Source organism: Diplotaxodon limnothrissa, linkage group LG2, assembly GCF_057381915.1.
Source record: "Diplotaxodon limnothrissa isolate DT_005_m linkage group LG2, D_limnothrissa_male_GT1.1, whole genome shotgun sequence".
Classification (NCBI taxonomy): domain Eukaryota; kingdom Metazoa; phylum Chordata; class Actinopteri; order Cichliformes; family Cichlidae; genus Diplotaxodon; species Diplotaxodon limnothrissa.
The window spans coordinates 6331464-6358738 of NC_140597.1; the positions used below are offsets into that span (position 1 = coordinate 6331464).

The following is a 27275-nucleotide window of genomic DNA, read 5'->3' on the forward strand; positions in this document are numbered from 1 at the left end:
GCTCTTAACAGTGCTGTTCGAAGCTCTCGGATGATGTATAAACAGTCTTCCACTTCTATTGTGGGCTTGAGAGGGTTTTTTAAACATTACGTCAGAGCTGTATGTCAGAGTTTGTGGAACATGAAAGCAAAAGATTCAGACATCTGAAAGAGGAGCGGTTGTTTTAACTCATGGGAGTGCAAAAAGTAGCGGACATGGGCTCAAAGTGAGGAGGATAAAAATGGGTTACAATGTTTGTTTGGTTTTTTGGGGAGGGGGTTTGGTATATATTTCAGGAAAAGGCTCAGAGAAATGTCAGGTTGAGATTATCAGAGAAAACATTGTGTCATCAAAGGGCTCTAGGCTTGATTGCAACAACCTCTTCCCAGTCCCACATGAAAAAAAAAAATTGTACCCATTTATAACTACTATCAGAACAATGTGCCGTATATACAATATGACAAACATATCATCTGGAATACAGCTTACTCCATAAACAAATCAAGTTGTAAAGTGGTATTAGACTGATATGTAACAAGCAGATGTGAAGCTGATTAATTGAAGGGTGCTGTTTTAGTAGGATTTGTTTTTTGTTACAGCCACAGTGAAATTCCCTGGAATGTAACATCATGAAGGGTTTTAACTCGAGTAATTTTTGCCACTGCTAAATCAAGTATCATTTTGTTCCCCCTAACTTTATTGCAAAACAATAAAAAGTAATTGGAGCAAACCAAAACAACTCTTACATTTCAGATTTAATTTCCATTAAACACTTAATACCCCAAGTTAATAAGAATGCGCAGTGTGTAATTGTGCTTGATGGCACCCTCTAACTAATGAATGTGCCTCAGTGTGATCTAACGAGTTGCTGTGAGATGGTGTTGTAAGTGCCAAATGAAGATCTGTACCAGCAGCAGTACACTGATGGATAAATAATAAATCATTTTAATTCCAAAAAGATGAAATATCTTGAAAGAATTAACAACAACAAAACTGATGGGCTATTGCTACAATGAAGCTCAGTGTACAGTTTGATGATGCTTCTGTTGCTTGTCCTTGGATATGTTTGTTAATCTTTTACCCAGTATTTAATTTGGGGGTATCACAAGGAATGGAACTGTTAAAATAATTTTGATGCTCTGGGTTATAAATAAATTATAATAATATTTAGCTCATTACTTTTCTTATTTGTTTTTATTTTAATTACATTTTCAGAATAAAGTAGTTCTCCCCCAATAGCTTTTTTGGGGTGGATATTTGGAGGTTTTGCTCAGTTAATGTGAGGCAAATCATTACTTTGCTTTAATTTGAACAAACTGGCAATATAGTAAAGCCCTTGCCATCCTCTGTAATGTGATTAATTAACAACTGACTAATATTGACTCAAACATGTCGCTCTCAGCATGCATTGTCTTGTTAGTCATGATATGCACACTAACAATCCAATTGATAATTACTGACAAAGAACACATAGTAAGTAAGCTTGCTGACTAGTGAGTCAGCTGCATTGTAATAAATTCACCACTTCTCTAAGCCATTGCCAGCTTATCTTAGAATTTCTGTAATCATTTACCATCAGCATCTCCAGAGGGAGACATATTGGTTGGTGTGTACATGTACATCTCTCTTACATCAAAGGTCATTCTTTAGCACATGGTCGGATATATAATTACACCTTAAAGTGCAGTAGTTACATTGTTCAGTCACTTCCCCACTCAAAGTAACGATGCCAATGCAGTCACTGACCCCCGGTGTCTGAACCCACAATCTTATTTAAGTATTTGTATTTGTTTGGGCAGCAGTACAACTTAGCATTCAGTGCTGTGATGTGTTAACACTGTGTAATGTAACACTTTTTTTCTATATTTCTTTTTACTTCCTGTTTTTGCTGATAAAACCCTAAATTGGCAGTGAGGTGCAAAATATGTGTGATTAGCCATGGTGGATATTTGTCTTGCTTATGCCAAGCAAGACAAATACCCAATTTGAATTATATATTTTTTTCTACTTTTGAATACTAGATGCTCATCAATGCAACAGGTATTTTAAGTGTGAGTAATTGAATTCAATCAATCAATCAATTAATCAATCAATCAAGGCTTTATTCGCCACGTGCAGGTTGCCCTGCAGTGAAAAGAACTCTACTCATGCTGGGCTCCTGGGAGGACAGCATGAGAACAGAAAACCAAAAAAAACTCCTCTGCACAAAAAAGCACATAAATGTCCACAGCACAACAGTATGGAACACGTGACAAGCCACATGGCCGGGTGGGGGGTGAGGAATAATCCGAAGCAAACACAGCAGCCATCCAGGCTCAGACCCGCCGTGTTCCCAGGAGGGAACAAGCATCGAAGGCGTTTGGAAAGGGAGGGGGGATGAGTGTATATGTATGTGTGTGCGTGTCCAGAGTTCAGCTGAGACAATGTCCTTCGCCCTGCTAGGCTAGTAAACAGTCTTCCAGCCAACCCAGGTGACCTTGCATGGAATGGGAAGGAACAGACTAAACACAGTCGTTATCAGGGTGTTTTTGTTCGGCTCCAGCCTTGAGACCGCAGCTGGCTCTGAAAGGGTATCCGCATGAAGTGATGGTGCTTTTTACTTTAGTGCGAACAGCTCATATGAATTTCAAAGCAGTTCTACAGTCCAACACTGGTCTCTCAATCTCCCGTTGGAGAGCCGCAAGTTATCCAGTCTGCACTCACAGATCTTATTCTCAGTATTCACGGCAGCTGTAGCCTTTCCAAGATCTTATCCGTGCTGCACTCAATGAGCCCATTTTGAGAAACTCACGCCTCTTCCCATCGTTCCAATCCCAGCGGGCAGCCTTGTGGGGGTTTGAACAGCCGGTTCCACTTTCTTAATTCTTCGATAAGTCAGGGCCAAGCCAGCTCCGATCAGCCAGGACCCTGTTATCATGGTTCCGAATAGGTAGATATCTTCAGCACTCAGGCTCACCCAAGCCCAAACTTCTCATTGAGAAAGGGGTGTCAATTGCATTTAGGGACCAGTTGATCAAATCCATAATTCCTCTTTTAGGTTTTAGAGAACAGACTGCGAGAGAGTGTTCCAGGGAAAAGTAATACAAAAAACACGAGACTAGACAAGGACATAAGAGGCTAAGCAGGGAAGCTAAGGGAGAGGAGGAGGAGGAGGAGGAGGAGAGGAGAAAAGTGCGACCGCCTTCGTCAAGAGCAAGAGCAGAATTTAAGAGGACACTTGAAATTGGTGAAGTTCCACAGCTTATCCTTTTTAGCAACAGGTCCCAGAAATATTTTATCGCTTATTAGCTTCAGTTGAAACATCATCCTGAGGTGGATCATTTCAACATCATTTCTGGAAGGTGCCACATGAAACAAAAACCTGAGCTCTGTAAGTCTATCATTTAGACATATTCGTCATTTGTTGCAAACTCCAAATTAATTTAGATTTTTATTTCGTTAAACTTTCATGCCAGTGCTCCAGTTTGCTGGTCTGATACCAGGTTAATCCTTCTTGAGAAGATCAGATTGAGTCTAATATGAGCAGGCAGACAGAATAGTGTTCACCCTATGGAACATCTGATTTTAGGCACGTCTTTGATACAATTTGATTGTAACACAACGGATCAAAATGAATCAAAAGTTCCAGGTAGGATTAAAAGTGTCTTGAGTTATCAATGTCAGTGTCCCCACTCTCCTGCTGAGAGATAGAACTTGCACAGATTCAGGGTTTTTTTTAACTGACTGTATTAACTGTCTGCTTCAAAGCATTATGCGTGTAGAATAACACTCTGCCCAATTAAGCATTTACGCATTCAAAAGCTGCATATATGCTTTGTTTATGCTGTAGCTCTCTTGAGATAGCCACAACTCTTCTAAAGATCCTATGATTTTTAAGTGTGCACAATTATAATAATGAATTGTTACGCATGTCCTCTGAAGTAATTTTCAATCCCTGCCCATGCTACCATGCTGCGGAGCTAGTTCCTTTGTCCTACCAATTACCTAATTACATGTGCTTGGCATCACAGGTAGCAAATAATTAGATGACTAGAATCAAAGCCACTAAAGACTCCATGTCGTGAGAACCTGAACTAAGGACTGAGAGCCACCACTTTACTGTGTAATTGTAATTCAGGGCCAATGCTGCATGCAGCAATGTAGGTCAGAACTGTTGTTTGAAATCATACTTCTGTACCTTTTGAAAGCTCTTGAACAAATTCATTTTAACACATTCAGTCGTAGTCTGTAGAGGAGCCTCTAAAGTAATTCTGCCTTCTTTGAGAGACTGACAGATGGTTGAAAAAAGGGGTCGTTATCAGTCAGATTTTTTATTTTTTTCCTCTAAGTCCAGTGTTTGTATCTGCAGGGTGCCGCGTGTGTCCCTTTGAGTGACTTCAATTTGTGCTTTCACAGATTGCCTCTCCCTGCTTATTTCATATCATTGTGACTGTTCTCTGAACTGCAGTGGCTCCATTTGAATTATTGGTCTGATTGAGCATCAGTCTGTTTGTGCTTTTTAGCTTGTGTGTATCATCATGATCATATAATGAGTCACAAATTAATCTGTTTTGAAGGCCAAGTTCAAAGTAACTCAGTCAATTTTTCCCAATTTCACTTCCATGGTTTATCAAACGTGGAAATTCATAATAATTCATACATCTATAGTTTTCTTCTAAGAACTGAAGTTTTGTCTGAAGAAATATTGCAAACATAGTTTGGAGTGGATGCGGTATCAATGTTGTATTCTACAAATGGAAATTCTGATATTCATTTTTTTTGATGGACGAATTTAAAGAAATTTGCAAACTTTCAACCAAGAAATGTAACCAGTTTTTATGGTACAGATATTACAAATTAAAACTTTTTCTAATGCAGAACCCAAACACAACTGTCCTGTCATTGAATGTTCTTGAGCGAACAACGTGAATCTGAAAAGAGAATCAAACAAAGGCATTGTAATGCTATGATAACAGGTTCTAGTAATAAAAAAATAATACCTGTGCATGCTTTAGCTACAGTAATATGTTTAAGGAACATGGTTTAATTAAAAAATAAATACATATTCACCTTTCTCTCAAGTTTCACTTCCACACACAGCATTTACATTTTCATTTGCTCAGTTAAACTGTGTATCACGCTACAAAGCTTGGCTAACATACCGATATATTATAGCAATCCCTCATTTTTTCTGCTTCTCCATTTCTGTGTATGTTCATGCACTTAACCATTTGGATTTCCATCAAGTTATAAAAAGAAATGCAAGAAATCAAGGTCATATACTTGTTTACCAGGTGTTCAGCCTCCACTAAGTTTAGGTATGTATAGCATGCTCCTTGTTGTATTATAAAGTATATATATTTTGGGAGCTTGCGAATTGTTTGGTTTGCAGCGTTTCATAAACACCTTGGTAATAAATTGATAGTTTTCAAGCGTATCTTTTTGCACAGCTTTCCAGAGACATTTTCATGTTTCTCCTTTGCCTCAGTGCTTCTTAGCACATTCTCTGCCTGATGGTGAAGTGTTCCAGTAACCCTCCATCTGTTTTTTCAGTGGGTGGTGAGAAAGAAAGAACTGTTTGGTATGTCACATTGCCCTTTGTGAACACCCCAAAAGACACTGTAATGCTTTTTCTGTCATCTTGTGTATACTTGACGCAAGTGTCCACTATGGATGGGAACTGATAAGGATTTAGCGATTCCAATTCCACTATCAATATCGCTTATCACTTCAATTCCTGGCAAATTCTCTTATTGATTCTTATTGGCTCTGTTTTGAGAGTCACCACTATTGCTAAATGTTATGACCCGGCTCTGCTATATCTGAGTCACTATTTGTGCACAGTATTTGCATGCTGTATGGTCAAATGTTTGGGCACACCAGAGGTATTTCCCCCTTTTGTTCTGATCACTGTTGGGGTTGTAACTCAAAAAAAGTATTATACATATTACTCAGAACTCTTTTTTTTTTTTTTTTTTTAATTTTAAGTAATGCAGTACATGATTACGCCCATGAGAAAGTAACTTGTTTTACTACTCTCTACTTTCACAATTCTCCATAAAGAAGTTCAGGGTCTGTTTGCTGGGCTGGGGTCAGCATTAACTCAGCTTTACCATCACTCTGGGTTCTCGGCTAGCTTAACTTTAGCATGCTGTCTGTGCAGATGCTTGCAAAGAGCTGAAGTTGTGTTAGCAGCATTATGTGGTTCTTTCTGTCCTGAAGTTTGCTTTTCCTTGTCGTGCTCTTGTACTTTTGTGCATTAGAAAAAGTAAAGCCCATATCCACTATGCAGACTGTGCCATTATTTTCCTCCTCTTCCACATAAACTAAAATCAGCTGATTGTAATGCAAGTTCAACCGGAACCAATAAGTGGGATCGATATGCCAGCTGACTAACAGTTCCAAGGAATTGAACTCAATTCACATCCCTAGTGTCTGCTGAGTTACTATTGTGAAAAAGGAAAAATATATTCTTCAGAGTCATGTTTTAGTAAACAAAAATATAACCCCAGTAACTCAGTACGTTTGCCAATCTGAATTTACTATATCTGAATATACAATCTGAATGTTGCTCAACTCAGGTAAAATGCAGGTAAGCATATCTGCTTTATGTTTGGTAACTGTAATCTTTAGACTGTAAACTTTAGAATAGATTGCCCAAAACTATGCATGCTTGAAAAGAGTTCCAGTCAACTACTGGCATTATGAAAATGACCTGACCCTGATGATGCACTGTGAAAAATGTGAGTTACTTTACTTGGGGCAGGGGTGGAGAAGGAGTGTCTCACGATTAGTCAATTATATAAGACCTTAATAAATATTGTGGATCATTTTTAGTAAGAAACAATGATGTTTTAAGTGTGGCGATTATACTTATCACTCTGCTGTTAAATTTAAGCTTGCCCTATTTTATAGTTTATTTGCTGCTCTTTGTGCTTACTGGGTTAGTAGAAAGTCTGCTGTTTATTTAGCAAACTAAGTTGTCTGTCATTTCTTTCTGCATAACCAATACACACATGAACATTGCATTGACATTCTGCTGCAGGTGTCAGAACATAATGCTCTCTGGAGCCAAGGCTTAGAAAGGCGCTTCTTTGCAAGTGTCTGGTAGCTGGGCTTTATCCCATGCAGGTTAGGCTAAGTCTAAATGAGCCACATGTGTTCTCCTGTGGGTCCATCCCCCATGGGAGAAACATGGTTACATTTTGCATTGGGTCACAATCAAAGGCAGACGTCCCAGAACAAAATTTTTAAATTGTATTGTACTATCAGGTCTTCTGTCATATTGTATGTTTTGGACAAGGTGACAGCTTTTGACCACCTGTTAGCAGGAAAGGAAGCTGTCAACCAGATGTGCCAAAGCATGTAGTTCAGGTGTGTGAAGCCCTAGTTTTGCAGGTCTTCAACTCTTACCTCTAACACAGCCTCAACAACATTATGACGGATGCTGCTAACATTGAATATAAGTGGACCATGTTACTATGTCTATGTCGTCTATGCTCTCGTGTCAGGCGCTTCAGTAGATTCGTGCTATTAACAACGGCCGATAGTTTTTTCTCCCCAGGACATAGCTTACATATTACTGTAATGTTCTTGTCTGCTTGTTTCAGAAAAGTAGAGACGGGAATATGTCCATTTCTCGCTTCAGCCGAGTCCGACATCTTCCGCTTTAGAATACGACTATGCAGCAAACTGGCGCGAAATGACATGCACCTGCACTACAGCGATGTTAAAGTGGCAGAGTTTACTTCTACGTTTAGAAGACAAATTATTGAAATTAAATAATGATATTCAGCGAGTTTAATTATTTGATAATGTAACGCAAGTACATTGTAAGTAACTGTAATTAAAATACCTAAAAATGAACAGTAATCAGTTACTCTACTTTTTCAGTGCAAAAGTAATTTAATTAAAGTAATGTGTTACTTAGTAACACGTTACACCCAACACTGGCTGAGACTATACAGCAATGGAGTAACTAGTTGTGCGAACTACACAAAACTGTGGCTTAACTCTTTCCCCCATAAAGATGACATTTGATGACCTCCTCTGCACCTTTAACACTAAGTTTTGACACTTATTATATATAATGATAACTCCTCAGGCTTGGCAGGACCCTTGCGTGCCTCCTCCTCCAACTCCGGCTGGTGACGTATATGAGCCGGTGGTGGGCCTGTCGGTTGTTCAGCGGCCCTCCTCTTGGGAGGAGGAACGGGTGCAGGCCCCGGGCACCAGCTGCTCCTGCCCGAGGAGTGGGGATGGGTGCGAAGGCAGGCTGCGTCCTGGCTGGTCTCACCCTGGAGGTTGGCACAGGTGCCGTGCAGTCAAGGGTCGCGGATGGGGGTGGCGATTGTGTCACCGGGAACCGATCTGAGCTGCCAGCCTCTCGATCATCTGCCTGCGGCACTCAATCTGGTCCTGCAGTCCACCATTTGGGCCAGCTCCTTCCCTGTCTGGCCCAGTCCTGGGTCTGCCGTGCTCCTGTCCTGGGTTTCGGCACCACTGTATTAACTCCACGGCAGACCCATCCACACATTCATGCTTTTCAGCATCTTGTTTTTATTTACCAGTACACACGTGACCATGCTGCACCACATATATCAATATATACACTTAACAATCTTGTGTTTGAACCAAATGGTGGACAACAGAGTTGTTGGGAGATTGCTTCGCTTGTGGGACTGGTAACTGGTACTAGCAGGCCAAGCAGAGTACAGCTCTCACGATGGCTGGATCAAAAACTTGAATGTGGTTTGACCAGGATGCTTCCTGGTCACCTCCTGGTGAAGTATTCTCGACATGTCGGACAAGAACAAGGCCCTGGGGCAGACTCAGGAGAGGGTGGAGAAATAAATTGTTTCTTAGCTGGATTGGGAACATGTTTGTCCAGAAGATGTGGGAGCTCATCAGCTATGAAGAAGAAAGTCTGAGCATATCATCTTAGACAAAAACCAGGATCCAGATAAGGGATGGATGGAGTAACTATTTAGTAGTCCATTTAACTAATTTATCTGTATTTGTCCAGAGTAAATTACTACGTTGATGGAACAGAATACGATATAAACACAAAGAAATACCAAAATAGTCTTACAAAATAAACTTACTCTCAAAGTATAAATATTATTTTGCATAATTTGCATAGCTGTGCAGAATTCACTGTTTTCTACCCCAACAGGGCAGATTAAAGAAATGATGCAATGTTGTAGAAGCTCAAATTATGCTCAGCGACTTGTGGGTTTACATCATGTTGTAAACAGCCCTTTAAAGGATTAAATAGAAACATTCACATTGCCTTTTGTACTGATTTAGCTTTTCTGAGCTTGGAGTGTTCATGGACACTGAACTCTAGTTACAAAACACTTTATAATCTGACTGAGCTAGAATACAAGAGATAAAACACAAGTCAGTGGCTGATAGAGCTAAAGTGGATAGCTTCTCCGAAGGGATAACATCTTTCAACTTGAATAACTCGCTGACCATCTGGGTATTTGGCATCCCTTGGCTTCAAGCTCAAAGCTGCTTTCTATACGTACAATAACTGACAACTTGTAACTGAAATTAACACATGAACAGTCATGTGTGGCCAGGATTTAGGCTGAAGAAAGTCGATTTCGGAGGCTGCCTCAGGCACCCCTTACCAAGCTTAAACTAGAAGACGTCTGCAGTAAATACATGATTATATGGCTTTACTGATTTTTTTTAATTATTATTTTTTACAGTACATTGTAATTTTGACTATTTAATTTAATTAATAATCATTGCAAATAAATAAATAAATAACTTACATTTTAAAACTTTAAAATTATGCTTTTTTGTAGGACATTTCTTTGTAAATGTGATAGTGTTTAATGCCTAAATCTGGTCTTTTTGAAAATGCTGCACTACTCTAATTTATTTGTCATAATCCTTTGCCATATTTGAGCTCTTACAGTGCTTGAGGGATCCGTCAAGCAGTTTCTAGTTGAACTTTGCTTAATGCAGCATTATAATGAAGACAGAGATAAATGAAGAGCTGATAATGAGAGCAATCAATATGAAAATCAATACTGGTTTGAGTTAGCAGTCTTATCTTGATCAAAAATGAACAAATCGTTAGAGGAAATTGTGCTTCAAAGGCATCTTTGATCATCAGGAAATAGATTCGTCCAATAATAGTCTAAGTTTTACAAAGTTTTACAAAGTCTTACACAAAACAAAAACCAACTCAACAGGTGAGTAAAAATACCAAACAGGTAACAGGATATCACCAATTAAAACCATAAGTCACTTCAGAATCACATGCCAGTTATGGAGTCATGCCATCTGGTTTCACAGTTCTCACCTTATCAAAAATTATTGCCCTTCAAAAGACAGCACAATCTGCACTTGTAACAAATGTCATTATAACTTTGTCCTCTTCAGATTGTGAGACTATGTTATGATTAGTGCAGTGCTGTCTGCCTTTACCTTTTGTAATTAAAGTGTCTTTCAGCTGTCACAGAAGCCACTGATAGGCTGTGGCATCAATTTTCTGCAGCAGCTGTATAATGTTGAGTGGCGAGCTGCAGCACAAGTGGCAAATTAGCTCATTAATCTAATCTCAAGCCGGAAACTCATATCCACAGCGCCATAGTGCGTGATTATATGCACTGTGGCGCTTTAAATTATCCCTATAGAGCTCTTCGCTCTCAGATGGGGGCTTACTTCCTGAGAGTTACCAGTGGGAGGTAAACTAAAGCTATCAGGCTCGTCTTCTGTGGTGCCAGCTCCTAATTTTGGTTTTGGAGACAAACATACTCTTGACTTTTAAGATTAGGCTTTAAACTATCAGGTGGCTCCTTAATTATGCTGCTATAAGTATACACATGCTTTTTTTGTGTGTTATTCCCCATGTATTTAAATGTCACTACTGCAGAGAAAAAGTAAAATATTTTCAGTCTTTTGAATAGAATATCAGTCTTCGCTCCAAGGCAAGATTAAAATGTCTTTTTTTTGTCCCTTGATTTCTCTCTCACTCTGATCCATAGCAAGAATGACCCAGAAAGTCATTAAGTGATTTCTGCTTGCTGGTAATCCTATTATCAATGTCAAGCAGAGTGGCTTTCTCCTGCATCTGTACAGATAACTTATTATCTGATCATTGTTTGTCCTGAAATTTAAATTCTTTTTTGGCACTTCCTTGAAAGTATAGTATACTGCCATGTTCAGCGACATTTCTCTCAGTGGCTGTGAGTTGGGTTTACACTTGCACCAGAATATTTAATCAGAAGAATTACCGTTTTATCAGCAGATACCATATCTTTATGGTACAGTTGACAGTAGTCACTTTATATTCTTTAAGAGTCTGTATTGAAAACAAACTCTCTGCAGAGTTCCCTTCAGCTTGGAAGCCATTATTCTTTGGAAGTGCATATTAGCATATTTACATCAAGACAAAGAGCATAAACAAAAATATTGCAATCAGAAAATTTGATCAAATTGTTTACATGTTAAAAAGTTTCTGTAGTTTAGTTCATAAATAGTTTCAATGGAACCTTTTTATTCTGTGTGGGCTTTTCACATGCTTTCAAATCCCTCTGTTGTTAAGTGTTCAAAGATGAATAGGTAGCACTTGCAAAAGACTTTGCTCAACTACTTCCCTGAAGTTTTGTGCAACTGCTACCTGTTTATATTTAGAAACCCAAATTGGAGTCATATATTTGTTTATAATCACGGATGAATGTACTAGGAAAGAGCATCATCTTCACAGACTAAATTAGTGCTCTGAAATTATGTTGACATGTACAATCCATCAAAACTTCGTTGCAGACAATACAGTACATGTCAGTATCATTTGTCTACAGCTGCAGCCTTCAGTAATCCTGCCAGAACCCCAAAAGTGCTCAGGAAGTACTTGAAACGAATGACAAAATACCACAAGACACTGAATTTGCCTCCAGACTTCCCGTATTTCAAGCCAATTTATCCTCATTCTGTCTTTCAAATGGTTTTCAATGTTTGCTTCATGGAACAGCCTAAAACCCAGACATTTTCAAATAATCTATTTTTAAAATGCATTTTAGAGCCCCTCGCATTATGTAGCTCAGGTGCTTCAAAATCTTGATTCCATATAACTTACTGTGACAAATACAGCAGATGGCAAAGTGTAGCAATTAGCAAAAATAATTACCAATAAATAATATGGTAATCTAACTAATTTCTTTTGTGAGAAAATGTCAAAATGCACAGCCAGTAATCACAAGAAATAAAAAACAGATGAGATTAGAAATCTCTAAGAAAAACAAAAGGTCTCATGTTGGGTTTTTTTCTCTGAATCACTCGGTATGTGATTATTACTAAATCCCTTCCAACCCTGGCCAGTAAGTAGACAATCAACCCAATTATTATGAACGTTTTAATAAATTGTTGTTGTTGTTGTTGTTTTAATCATATACCTGACTTGTATCGCATTTAAGTTATATGGGATACATTCAACAGAGAGGGGAGGCTCTTTTACCTGCCATAATTTGTTCTTCTGGTTCACTAATCTCTGCAGTTAAATATTAATACATTTTATGTGGTAAATAAAATACTTTTGCATGCTGATTGAAATTTTTACCACACACACGACAACAAACAGGCATTGTTACATTTGGAACCATAGCATAACCGGCTTAACTGTTGTCTCTAATAGAGACAGGAAGGCAGAGGATGCCATCTAAAATGAGCAGATCATAATCCTCACAGGTTATGTAGACCTGTATAAATGGTGCGCTGCATTTGAAAAGTGTCTGTAAATAATATGCTGTTATCTAGTGTTTTGTGTCACTTTACTCTCGACATCCTTTCCTTTGCTCATTATTTGGATTTTGTAAGTTTTGTATCCAAACACACATGTGCTAAAGCTTCTCAATTAGAGAACTCTTCTTTTATTGTAGCTGCTTTTATTATAGCTCATGGACGAGTCACATCAATTGCTCTTTGTGAAATTTGCACTTCACACAAAAACTGCTGTGAATATGTGTGGACCTCCTACCTGCTTTGAAGTGCTGCTGCCCACTGAATTGTAACATGCTAAACATAAATCTTAATGGCACAGTGTGGAGAGGTTTCACTGCCCCAGTACTGTCTGCTGTTGCTTTGATCTGAAACCTCAGTGAGCTCTTTAGCACTGCTGCCTAATCCTGGTAGGTTTCTTCTGTAAATACTGACTAAGAAGGCAAGCAAGAACATGTTTATCAATTTATTTAATTGTGTAAATATATTTATTCTTGGGAAAATTTGTTTTTTTAGAGGGCTCCCTATTCTTCAAACATGATGGCTCAAGTTCCAAATACTGTCACATTTCAAAGAAACATATCTAATAATCTCTTACTATTGCAGAGCATAGTATAGACCAGGGGTCGGCAACCTGCGGCTCTGGAGCCGCATGCGGCTCTTTAGTCCTTTTAGTGCGGCTCCGCGTGGTTTGGAAAAATAAATTAATTTTTTTAAGTAATTAGCTGAAGTATATTTTATTTATGTTAATTCTTTTTTTAACTTGTAGTTCTAAATTGGAAGATTATTGTGATATTGAAATATAAATATAAAATTATATTCTATTAGTTTTTGATCGCTCAAAATAAGTGTCACACTCGCGGAAGCCGGTATACCCGCCGAAACGCCGTGCATTTATCGAAACTTTCAACCCCAGGTAGGGGGTCTTCGGATCCACATTATTTCAGCAGCTATTCTCCACCGTGAACTATGTTAAAAACAAACACCGCTCACGCCTCACAGATGAAAGCTTACAGTCCTGCGTAAAGATGAAAGTCACTTCGTACAGCTCCGAAGTCCCATTGTAAACATATCACGGCAGACCCGACGATGTTTCCATGAACATGCTTTTCAGCATCTCTTTATTGACCACTTTTCACACACGGTTGCTATACGTATACAGCCGGCGTTAAAGCTCACAGCCCGACACACCAACACAACAGCATAGATAGCACAGACGTTAAGGTGGCGAGGTGTGATTGCGGGTGCCGCTCAGGTGCATCCGCATCCCCTGCAGCGGCGTTGCAGACCACGCCCCACCACACACATTAACCAGGTAAAATACATATTTAGGCAGAATTTTGCAAATATCTATTTTTCATTTTTCAGCAGCATAGTGCTTTTTTTCCAATTATTTTTTTTTAAAAGCCAGGTCAAGGCTCCAAAAGCCCAAAGGCGATATATCTGTGGTGGCTCACAACAGTTTTTGTTTGCTGGATCATTTTAGTTCAGCTGTGTGTCTTTCCTTTTGTTATATTTCTTTAAGAGTTCAAAATGTGTTAATTACATAAATAAAATGTAATTTTCTCTGTAGCACTTCCTGGATTTAAGCAGCACGCCTTAGTTGTTCACACAAAGCATAAAGGTAAAAAAACAAACAAACAATATATACAGTGTTATCTTCATTTTAGATGTCAAAAAGTATTTGCGGCTCCCAGTGATTTCTTTTGCATGGAAATCGCGTCCAAATGGCTCTTTGGGTGAAAAAGGTTGCTGACCCCTGGTATAGACTCAAGGTGTAAATCACAAGTTACTGATTTTAGTCAATGCTTTGCAACAACTATGGCTTTGTATACAATCACACAGGTGTCAGTGATATGTTATGAGATTTCATAGAAGATTCATTTGGATAAAACCATTTACTGTATGTCTCAAACACAATATATAACCATTGAACTGTGCGATAAAAGAGGCAGCAAACATTCGGAGAGCACGTTAACACCAAATTTAGATCCTCGTGATAACTAGTATTTGTAAGGAACTGTGCCTTTACAAACAATAGGAAAATATTCACCTGTTATTGAATTTCATATGTTATTGAAGTGTCTAAACTAAAGATATTTCACAATATATGCAGTCTTAATGCAGAGAAAAAAAAATTAACAGTCAAATACTGATTGATGTAAAATGCATATTCTTAGCTTGTGAAGATTATTTGATTTATACAGGAAGGAACTGGATGGATGGGTGGATGTTTTACTACGACCACTAAAACTGAATGTTTACAGGATAACATTTAAAGGGATTTATGTGGGGGTATATCTTCAAGATAGTCTGAATACCTTACCACTGTAGTTGTGAAGTTATTCAAATAAAACTTTGTGGTAGTTATTCTGAGCAGAACTTGATAAAGTATTATATCAGGGGGGATGGTGGAAGCCCAACTCAATCAGACGTAACAGCGGGGCTCGCTGGTGTGTTTATGGAACGGACCCAAAAGCAGACATGGAAGAAAGGAAGTGACAATAAACAAAAAGCGAGCCTTTATTACGGGGGATACAAAACAGAAAAATGGGGCAAAGCGGAAAACTAAAACCTAAACTGGGAAAACTAAAACTAACTATCAAAATGATGACAAAAGACAAGAACATGAAACTGAAGGGGAACATGCGAAAACGTAAATGTGAAATAATCCCAACATGAGCATTAATATGTACCTGAATAGTAGAAAGCAGAAACTCTGTGACATAATGAGACTTGACATAAGGACAAACAGACGACCCAATGCTGAACAGAGGAAGACAAGACAGACGACTTAAATACACAGTAATAAGAAGAAACACCTGGGGAGACACAGCTGACACAAATGAACCTGATGCCACAGGGAAAAGTAAAACTAAACACGCTGGACATGGAAAGACCAGACTCTTCAAAATAAGATAGGAAACATGGAGAGACGTGGACATGAAAGCACAGGCAGAACGAAAGTAAAACAGAGGACAAGATAGACTTACACAGAAGACAGGAAAGACACGTAAACAGGAGACATGGACAAACCAAAAACTAGAATAAAACTAATAAATAAATAAAATAAGATTAGCTATGGCAAAAGAAGTAGTGAGCATGAGGTCTCTGTAATTACTAAATTGGTCATTCTTACTTGTGGTCCGAGGGCAGGAAGTGAGGAGGTCAGTCTGCTGGCAGACACACTTCCAGAGTAGGAATAAGAAGTACAGCAGAGAGTGGGTGGGCAGATGCAAGTCCAGAAGGTATGGAGTTTCAGGAGCACCGTAAGGCAATTGTAAGCACCTTAGGGCAACTGTTGTGCATTACTGAATTGAAAAAGAAGCCAGGAATTAGGACTGGTTGAGAGCTGAAGAATCCACGGGATTAAACTGGAGAGTCTTCTGATGGGTGAGAAGATTGTAGGTCTGGGATTCTAAACAGGATGTGAGAAGCAGGAGTTAGAACAAAGCAGGTTAAGGAAACCAAAGACAAAGAATGGGGCCAAATAGTACAGCCTATTGAGGAATCAGATATTACTGCACAGCCACCTTGTCTGCCCTGAATCCTGACAAATATTTAATAGAGAAAATATGCAGTGGTTGATATCAGTATTTATGGATACTCTGTTTTTTCCTGCTTATCCCTGAATAAGCAGGAAAAAGATGAGGATGGATGGATGTTTTTTTAAGTAGCCAAAAAAGTTGTAAGGTGATTTCAAATGAATTTTTAATAGCTTTCTTTTGTCACAACAGCCTGTGTCAGTTGTACTATGTAGTGGTTGTGGGTTTTGTTTTTGTTTTTTTGGGGGGGGTGGGGGGGGTTGCCTCCAGCCTGTTGGCTGCTTGTTTGTGCAGTCACATTGCAGTTTTTTTCTGTTTTTTATACTTACAGCTGTGGTTAACTCTCTTCTTAGAGCCATTTCTTTATTTGTACCCATTGACCTTGGGTCTGTACAATGAAACAACTGAAGGATACCCAGAAAAAAAATTCTGAACTTGTGAAATCTGAACACCTTCAAGAACATTCAGAAGAAGATAAATAACGCAGGAACAAACATCCTGCTATGTAATATAGACCACTGGTATGGACAAGGATGTGCAGATGTTTCCCAGAATGATACCCTGAAGTGATGAATTAATTCAAATTGTATGTCAAATAGCACACTAACTATAATTACAAATAGTGCAACCACTTATGTGTATTTATGTGATCTATTCATGACCAAAAGGTAGCTATAAGAAAGTGAGGATGGGGTGGAGTTACGTAATTGAGGGATGCTGTAATTCTGTAATTGTATGCCATCTTGTCAATGTATTGGCTTTTCCACCTCTTTAGCAATTTGTGGCTTAAAGGGAAACTGCAAAGGGTTGGCAGAGTTGATGTGATAAAAGCATCACGTTGGCAGAGTATAAAGAAAAAGGTTTAGCTCCAAACCAGCCAAAGGTGCATGCAACTAAAAGGAACACCTAGAAGCACAGTGCTTGTGTTCAAAATAAATATTAATGACATCACAAAGAGGGAACAAGGAACATAGTAGATAGGAATTGCACCAAAAACAAACAAACAAAAGAAACCCTATACCTTCACAAAAAACAATATGAGATAAACTGTTTTACATTTATTGACCAAAAAAAATCACACAGTTACAATAATGTGGTACGAGGAGAACGCTGCAGTATCACTGAATAATCTGGAACAGGTGATTATTATTCTGACTTCCAAAAAACACATATTTCACAAACGTACGCAGTCAAACTGGTGGTTGTATAACAAGACTGCTCGAAGCATGCTCAAGGCCTTTTATATCTCGTGTAGGCTTTTGTATCTCATAGCATCAATGGTGGGAAAAAATTTTGCCTTTTGTGAATCTGAAATACTTGATTTACCTCAAATTACACGTTTGGTTTTTGAAGGTCAAGAGATGACTCATAACTTTCTGGTGTGTCTGTCATATACTAATTTACAGGAGATAATAATGGATGGCCCCATCTTTTTGACAAGTATTTTGGAATGCCGAGTCATAACGCCAGGACCAAGTCCAATGTATGCTGTGAGTACCTTCATTTTAAATGTTAGAACTTTGTCCTTAAATCGATTATTTGTTTTTCACAATGTTTTATAGCAAATAGTTATTAATATATCAGATGTGCTTTCATGACAGTATTTACTTTCTGCTTTCGCTTGAAATTAAAACAGTAGACATTCCCTCATTACCGCATTGCAGGAATATCCTAGATGCGTGTCTTCGTTTGCCACTGAAATGTTTACATTATGTTTTGTTACTGTGATAAAATAGTAAAAGAGATGGAGTTCAAGGCAAACATGTTTAATGTTGCAAACTGTACAATAGGGCTGCCACGATTAGTCGACTGGTCACGATTACGTTGACTATTAAAATTGTCAACGACGAATTTAATAGTCGATGCGTCGTTTGAAGCTTTGTAAGATTCCAAAAGACGCAGGAATAAGTAGTAGGATTGAATAGTGTAATAACGGACTGAAACAGAAGATGGCAGCACTGCATGTACAAGGATGCCAGCTGCCGTTAAACCCTGAAGAAGTAGTAGTGTCCAGTATCATAGCTGTGTCCAAATTCAGGAACCGCATCCTCCTGTGCCCGCATTTGTAGGGCGATTACGTTACAGCGACACGGCGAAGACTGTCCAAATTCGAAGACTCCGACAAATGCAACCGACAAATGCTGGGACACATTTTGTGGGATTGACCTATTTACATAGTATGGGCAATAAAATGTGTATACCAGACTTATTTGAGTGTTGGTTTGATATAGCTTTTTTATTCTATTTTGCTGATGTCTTTTCATCTTATTCCGTTTCATACATGTAAAAAAGGAATTTTATGCATCATGACAGCTGCAATTTTAGTCTATTGTTGGTTTTGTCAAAATCTTTCTGTTTAACGATCAATCATGCATGCATGACCAATCTGTTTATGTAATTATTCTTTTAACTTGCCATCCGTACTATAAGTAACAAAGGCTTAAGCATGACAGTCTTAAGAAGATGAAATCAAATTGTCAAGCTTCGATTTTAGTCATCCAGTTTGGATTTTTCTTTTCCCATTATATGCAACTCTTTCAGTTCATGCTATTTAATCTGCCAGTTGTTTGAAAGCTATCTATTATCCACACTGTGCTCACTGACAAGCAGTGTATTTTCTATTCTACATAGAATAGAAAATAAAGACTAGATGCATAACTTTGTGTCCCCAAAAATGAAGCCTTGCAGGCTAAGTTCCTTTTGAGAATGAGAATCAGTAGGATGATAGCTAACGTGACAGCTAATTAGAGATGCACTACTGCACTGACCGGTGACCGCCAGTCAACCTCCCAGATGACTCCCATATGGGCATGTGTTACGCACGCACAGCAGTGCAGGCAAATAGTCACATATATATTTTTTGTCATAACACATTGATGTCAGGATCTGAAAGCAGAAGGCTCTGCCTCCCATACTACTATTAAACATCCTAGGAACCACAAGTAAGCCTGCTGTCTGAGAGCAAATTACTCTATAGGGGTGATAAAGTACTGTGAGGTCTTTAAGATTACATGGGGCCTGATTGTTTAATATCTTGTATGTGAGGGGAAGGATTTTAAATTTAGTTCTGAATTTAATAGGGAACCAATGTAGAGTAGACAATATGGAAGAAATACCCTTCTCTTTCTAGTCCCTGTTGCCACTCTTGCTCAATCAACTCAAGGCTTTTCAGGGAGTTTTTACAACAACCTGATAATAGTGAATTACAATAATCCAGTCTAAGTAATAAATGCATGAACAACTCTTTCAGCATCCCTCTGAGACAGGATGTTTCCAATTATTGAACAAATGGAATAACAATGTCCTATATATGTATTTAATGTGCAAACTACAGTACTACTATAGCATACAGTACTATGCTATAGTACATAGTCAAAAATTACTCCAAATTTCATCACAGTGTTACAAAGGCCAAGGTAATACCACCCAGAATAAGTATCTGGTTAGAAACCATATTTCTAAGACTTTTAAGGCCGAGTACAACAACTTCAGTTTTCTAAATTTAAAAGCAGGAAATTGGAGGCCTTCCAGGTCTTTATGTTTTTAAGACATTCCTGCAGTTTAACTCATTCATATGTGTCACCTGTTTTCATAGAGCGATAAATGCATAGCTGTAAAAATGTATTCTATGCTAATGATACTGCCAAGGGGAAGCATGTCTAATGTAAACAGAATTGGTCCTAGCACGGAACCCTGTGGAACTCCATAATTAACCTTAGTGCATGAACATGAACAAACTGGAGTCTATTAGATACATATGATTTAAGCCACTACAGTGCAGTACCTATAATACCCACAACATGCTCTGTGATAAAATATTATGGTCAACAGTATCAAACGCTGCACTGAGGTCTAGTAGAACAAGCACAGAGATGAGTCCACTGTCAGCGGTCATAAGAAGATCATTTGTGACTTCACTAATGCAGTTTCTCTACTGATGAGCTCTACTGTTTTACAACTACTCTTTCAAGAATTTTGAGATAAAAGGAAGGTTAGAGAATTGCCTATAATTTTCATGTGTTGGTGTCTGTGGCTTCTATACTTTAAGCAGTCACTGACAGCAAATGATTTTCACTGAAGCATTAAAAAGTATCCTCATGTTTAAAATGTTTGTATGTGCCTTTGTGTATTTAATTTTGAGTGTCTGAAAATAGAGGACTATTTATAAAAATGGCTGTAAACAGTTAGTGCATTTTTTGTAAAACCCCTTTAATTAAAGCTGAACTTTATTTTTCTTTATTATTTAAAATCCACTGCTGCAAAGCTTTAAAAAAATGTGCCCAACAAATTATGTATCTAATTGTAGAATGCAGCACAATAACAAGTCTTTTTTTTCAGCTGCATAATAATTTAACTAACCTCTTTTGAACAATTATTTAGATCAGATTTGCCACTCTGTTTCCCCATCTGCTTAGTCCAGGGAGCACTGTTTCAGGATTGTGATCAGTGTGACCAAACGGCTTGTGAATATCATCACATAAATCTGATATTTCAACCCAGAACATTGCTTCAAGTGTTAGTAATACACCTAGCAATGAGTTTAACCAGCAATACAATCTGTTGTTGAACTAGCACATAGCTACATTAAAATAATGATAGTGTGGTTCACAATTTTTATCAGTTATTATAATTTCTTCTTGAATAATTTGCAGAGCCATTTGCAAGGTATCATAGGGATATGGGGACCATAATTAGACTAATTGTTTTCAAAGACATTGTCACAATTACTGCAATTATAAAGCAGAAGTAAACAAATTACTCTTGTTGGGTTTTCTTTGAAATTAGCTGTTTACTGATAAAAAAAATAATCAAAATGTTACAGAACAAAACATTATCTGTGTGGAGACTGTATTACCTGAAACAGATATAAACACGCCTGGATGTCATATTTCTCACAGTTTTTCACAGTTAGAGACTTGACACCCTCTGTGAATTTGCATCTCTTAATTTCCTCACTTCCTTTACTTTGTGATTTACGGAGAAGACAAATATGTTTTATATAAATTTTGGCCATACAGTAGCTACTGTGACCTCATCTACTGGTTTATGGATTGATAAACCCATGGATTATCTTAGATTATTTGATGGATAACTTGATAAAATTGTTCCATATTGCACAAACACCATAAAGAAGGTTCAGCGTTCGATGGTTCAAATTAATTAAGGTGCCTCTTAGCTGACTCTTAGGTGCCGGCATCTACATGCAAGTGTTACTCAAAGATGTCAAACCTGCATGCTAATACATCAGCCCATCTGTGGTTATCTCAAAGGGGACAGTTAGCTGTCTAGACCAAAACAATTTGTAGCAGGATGTAAACATGTTTATTTCTGGAGTGGATCTAAACATTGGGTCCCAAATGGCCACTTGAGGAACTGCAACTTAGGCCACTTTTGCTTTGGCTTAATTATTCAGCCCTTAAGGCTGCGACTTCTACAGAATCCATTTCAAAATTTTCTCTCACCATCTCTCTGGTTGAAAATGTGTTTTCTCTCACAGGCAAGCTTTTCATTGACTTCCTTTTATGGCTCATTTTGACACATCCTCAAAATATAATTTAAATTCATTGGAGCCAGTAAAGTCTGGTTAGACAATTTTATCTGCTTCATTTAATCACATCTTTCATATTCAAATTGGAATTTAATCAAAGGTAATCACAGCTGGCTTATCCTGGGAATATTTAGTAAGTCTTTTATTAATGATTGCCCACCTGTTCATCCCAAAAGTCACTTTTAATAAATTCTGCTTTCATTTTCTTTTTCTCTCCTGCTTAATCCAGCAGGATTGTGTTGTTGTTCTTCAAAACAGCTCCACTATTGACACTTTTGACCATTTGTTTATCCTTCCCCTGTCTCCTCCATTGCTCTAGTGCTTGGTGTGGTTCCTGAGCTCTGCCTGTGCCGGGACCTGGAGCTCGACTGTGACGGGGCTCATCTTCAAGATATCCCAGTGGTAGCAATGAATGTCACTATGATGTGAGTAGAAAATAACCCCTGTTTTTCTTCGATACTTTCAAACTCAAGCAATGTCCAGAAAGACAGTCATCAGCAGCGATTACTGTCACAACTTGCAAGAATTTTTGTAGCAGACATTTGCCACTTCAAACATCACTTGCCACTGTGAATACCTGTCATTGCCACAACTTGAAAGGTAAAAAGTGAAAATTATTGCCTGAGACATGGCACTCAAAGAACTCAAATCTGTTGGACAATTCTCTGAGAGCAAAGATGGTGGTAGAAGTAATCCTTCTCTGGGAAAAAAAAGTCTTTTAAAATTTTTTTCTTTTAATTTATTCTTTACATGAAAGTTAAGTTCAGCAATATACTACTTTAAACAAAATGCATGGATATATTTCAACAAGACCACTCAGTGTTGAGACTTACTGTTAAAAGCTATAAAAGCTAGCCCGTACTCATTTAAAATATGGCTTTTTTATCAGTACAATGTACAACATCCAGAATCAGATCAACTATGCTACCATATATGGAACGCCAGGACTGCCATAATGAATTAATTAAATACACCATTAAATAATTAATTAAATGTGTCAATAATTAATTAAAATTGGAATTAATTAATTAAATAAATAGTTATGACACATGTAATTAATTAATTATTGACACATTTAATTAATTATTTATGTATTTCACATTTTAATTAATTATTGACACATTTAATTAATTAATTATTGACACATTTAATTAATTATTTATGTATTTCACATTTTAATTAATTATTGACACATTTAATTAATTATTGACACATTTAATTAATTATTTAATGATATATTTATTTATTTCATTTTGGCAGTCCTGGCGCCTGGCTCTCGTCATGAAATAATTTTATCTGTCAGCCTCACCCATCAAACTCAGGGGGCGGGGTTAACGCTGCCCATGCAGCTTCTCTAACATTTGATTGGTTGCCGTGCAAAGTAAGTCAAAACAGGTCGATCCTAGATAATCGATTGCTTGTGTAGACTTGGGGCAGCCAGTTATCCCAGAATGCAGATCAAATCACAGGCAGCAATGGTGGTGGTGTAGTTTTAAAATACCCCGTTTTTCTGTCACCAGCTACACTTTTAACAGTGTTTTAGCCGCGAATGTCGCGCCGTATGTCTGGTCAGGTTGTCAACATAGAACATGCTTGCAAAAGTGCTCAGATGTTTTCAGAGATTTCACTAGCTCTGCTAACAGTTAGCATGCAGAGCGCACCGTACATTAACCGGTTTGTTTACATATTCCACTCTCCGTGTTCCACATGTTGCATTCGCAGATTCTCATTTTCACCGAACGATCGTCTCTTTCCGCCTGGTCTTGTGTCTCTGTGCTTCTGTAACATAAAGAACGAGCTGACATTTTTCTCACGAAACCAGCGATCAGCTCAGCAGACCCTCAGTTTACCTGCATGCATCCTCCTCCTCATCTGTCAGCTGTTTAACACCTGCTGCTAATTCAAGAAACACGCCTAGTTACCTGGTGATAGTCACAGTTTAACTGGGCAGCCGGTGCTCGATATAACGCAATGTCAGCGCATTTTTCTGCACAAGATAAGTAAATATAGTGTTTTCCCCGAGCGCAGAGCTGCTGGAGCTTGTTTCCTTACAGAGCACTTTATAGGCGAGCCAGCTTTATCAGCGGCTGATGTCCAATCACCGGCACACAGCTTTGAAACCTCAGCTGAGTTTTAGCTCTCAGTGGTTAAACGCTGGACTTCATTCACTCAGGTTCTGTCTGTCGGGTCACGTTTACTTCGCTGTTTTATTTACAACTGAGCAAATCGGTTTGGCTGAGGTTAAAGTTACGTTTCATAACTGCATAGTTTCACAGACGTTTAATGGTTCACTGGCACATGTGTTAGACTGAACTATCATCTAAATATCATCTGTTTTTTAATAGTTATTCAACTGTATTCTAAGCACCAGCTGTCTGTTAGAATGTGATTTTTTTTCTCTCTCTGTTGGCAGAGGTATAAAAATGCGCAGGAAAATCTGACGTGCATGGCAAACTTCACCGACGATATTTAGGGAGGAATAAACACACATCAAACATAAATGAACCATTTGCCTGTCTCCATAATTGAGAGCATTTTCTCTTCTTATGTCAACACTCTCTCTCTCTCTCTCTTTTTTTTTTTTTTTTTTTTTTTTTTGCTTTTTCGGTCATGTTATGTTTACCTGTCAAAGGCTTGTTACAAACTATGAAACACATTGTGCAGACTTCTGGATGTTAGAAGAAAACGAATACTGCTCATGAATGAGACTAAAGGCAGGAAGGTGTCCTTTAAGACTAAACATGTTAATAGGACCTCCCTATTTATATCATAGTTTATGATATAGCATGTGTATTTCAGTAATAGCCTGCTGAGGCCACTATACGTGCTGGCCTCATATCAAATGTGAAGGCAGACTGAGTCTATGTTTGACGTTTGTTTATATCTAATCTTCCTTTTCAAACATTTAAACAGCAGCGAGTCTGCAGCTGAGGGAATACAAATTCAAATTGTCGGAACAGGTTTGCTCGTTTCTTGGATTCATTTGGTGATTTATTAAATGTATAACTGTTATTCTAATCTGCTGCTGAGTCTCTTACACTTTTCTTTATGCTGTATATTTTCACGTCTCTGGAATAGTTGGCAGTTAGATAGTCAGCTGGGAAACTTTGTGTTAACTCATGGAGCTGAGGATATCGTGGATATGCTGACCTCGCTGCGTGGTGTACAGAGCGAGGTCAGCATGATTAATATTCACAATAAAAATATTAGCCGAACATCATGAAGTCTGTATGTGTTTCATAGTGTCGAACAACCTTTGTACAGTTAAAGCCAGCAGTTACTACATGACGGAAACACCAACGTTATCTCTTTTATGTGTTTATACACAGGTCACGCTGATTACTGAACAAAAACCCAAAGATCAGATGTTAAACAGATTTATTTGCTCTCTCTCCTCCTTAAACATGTTTTTAATGTTAGTTATAATTCAGAATTGGCGACTGAAACACGTAGGACACATAAGAACATCAGGAAATAAAACACCGATAAATATAACCTCAGTAAAAGAAGTCAGCGGGGGTTACTACAGCTGTGTACCGGGGCCTGCGCTTTGTCGGTGGGATTGCTTGCGAGGCGAGCGGGTCTATCCCACGCTTTGCCGTGAGACTGGGCAGACATCTCCGAAATCATCGAAACACTTTTGCAAAGAGGCTGTATCTTGACAAACCGACCAGACACATGAAGATTAAACCACTACATTCTCGGCTAAAAAAATATTAAAACGGTATTTGGTAACACACAAACAGGGTTTTTCAAAGCTCAGTTCTGTTAGCTTCCACATGCCGGTTGTTGTGTGCTAGAAACAATGGCCACCAGGCCAAAGCAATGGTTTTGACTCGATCAGCGTTAACCCCGCCCCCTGAGTTTGATGGGTGAGGCTGACAGATAAAATTATTTCATGATGAGAGCCAGGCGTCAGGACTGCCAAAATGAAATAAATAAATATATCATTAAATAATTAATTAAATGTGTCAATAATTAATTAAAATGTGAAATACATAAATAATTAAATATGTCAATAATTAATTAATTAAATGTGTCAATAATTAATTAATTAAATGTGTCAATAATTAATTAATTAAATGTGTCAATAATTAATTAAAATGTGAAATACATAAATAATTAATTAAATGTGTCAATAATTAATTAATTACATATATCATAACTATTTATTTAATTAATTAATTCCAATTTTAATTAACTATTGCCACATTTAATTAATTATTTAATGGTGTATTTAATTAATTCATTATGGCAGTCCTGGCGTTCCATAACCATAAGCCCAACACCTATGTTACAAATTTAGCCTTCAAAATGTGACATTAAGACAACTATAATGTATGTGGAATAAATAATAAAAGGCTCATTAATCACATGTCCTCACAGACTGACTGGATGCGTCGCAAGCACACTCATTTATAGAATTCCCTGTTCAACAGTTGGACCAGCTTCTAAATATATGACACATACAGCACATCTTAAGGTGTGAGTGTATATTCTGAGCATATTAGCAGTAAACATGTTGCAATGATTTACAAATGTCAGAAGGTACAGAAAGTACAAAAATGTTAATAATTTAATACTAGTAATATTTCCATAATGTGGAGGGGCCCTTTTGCCAGATCTCAGCCCAAAAGAGCATCTTTGGGTTGTAGTGATCCTGGAGTTATACATTATGGAAGTGCAATCAATACGTCTTTAGCAGCTGCTAAATGATGATGCTGTCAAAGTCTCTCATAACTAAAATCTCAGAAGAGTATTTCCAGCAATTCCTTGAATCTATTCAATGAAGAAAAAGCAATTTTAAAGGCAAAGTAAGGCCCAACCCTGTTAGTAATCAAGTAATTTTGTAATTTTGTTTAGTTTTGTTTTCATTTCTTTTAATGGATTGTCAGTTCAAATAAATAACACTGACTTTTTGTTCTAATGAATCATCACCTCGCTTCCTTTCATGAGCCCATTATAATTATCTTGCCCACTACAGGGCTATGAAACAATCTAACTAGGAGTCATAATTAACTGCTTGCACAAAGAGCCTCTGGGAGAAGACGGTCTCTACTTGCCAGCTATCCAAGAAAAACAAAGTTAAAGTAAACAAAGTTAGAGAATGGTGCACCAAAGGGGATTGCGTTAATAGTAAGACGTTTTCCTAAATGTGAAAAAACTGACTACTTCTGCTTGATAGAATAGTGCGTGAGAAGATGAGCTTTTAATCATCCTTTAATCCTTTAAAAGGCTTGGAATCAGCAGCTGAATCAGTTGGTCAGTTCAGGGTCTCTTGACCCTGATATGGTCTCTTGGCAGAATTTAAAAGACCACTAAGCTGTAGCTTGTAATGTTTACAGATTAATGTTTCTGGTAACTGGCTTAGTCAGAAAAAGTAAGTTGGACATTATAGGGAGTTTTTGTCTTTTTATATGTATTTTATGTGGATAATCCAGTTAAGATATTAACATATTAAAATATTAAAATCTGTATATCAAAAATCT

The 27275-nt window shown here is 37.8% G+C and overlaps 1 protein-coding gene across 1 annotated transcript in view; it reads left to right on the forward strand.

Moving 5' to 3' along the window:
- Positions 1-27275, forward strand: part of rxfp1 (relaxin family peptide receptor 1) — an 88675-nt gene that overhangs the window by 43641 nt on the left and 17759 nt on the right. Inside the window, exons 3-4 of the mRNA XM_085366325.1 lie at positions 17645-17728; positions 22106-22211. Of these exons, the coding sequence (XP_085222451.1) occupies positions 17645-17728; positions 22106-22211 (190 nt within the window). The remainder of the gene's footprint in view (positions 1-17644; positions 17729-22105; positions 22212-27275) is intronic.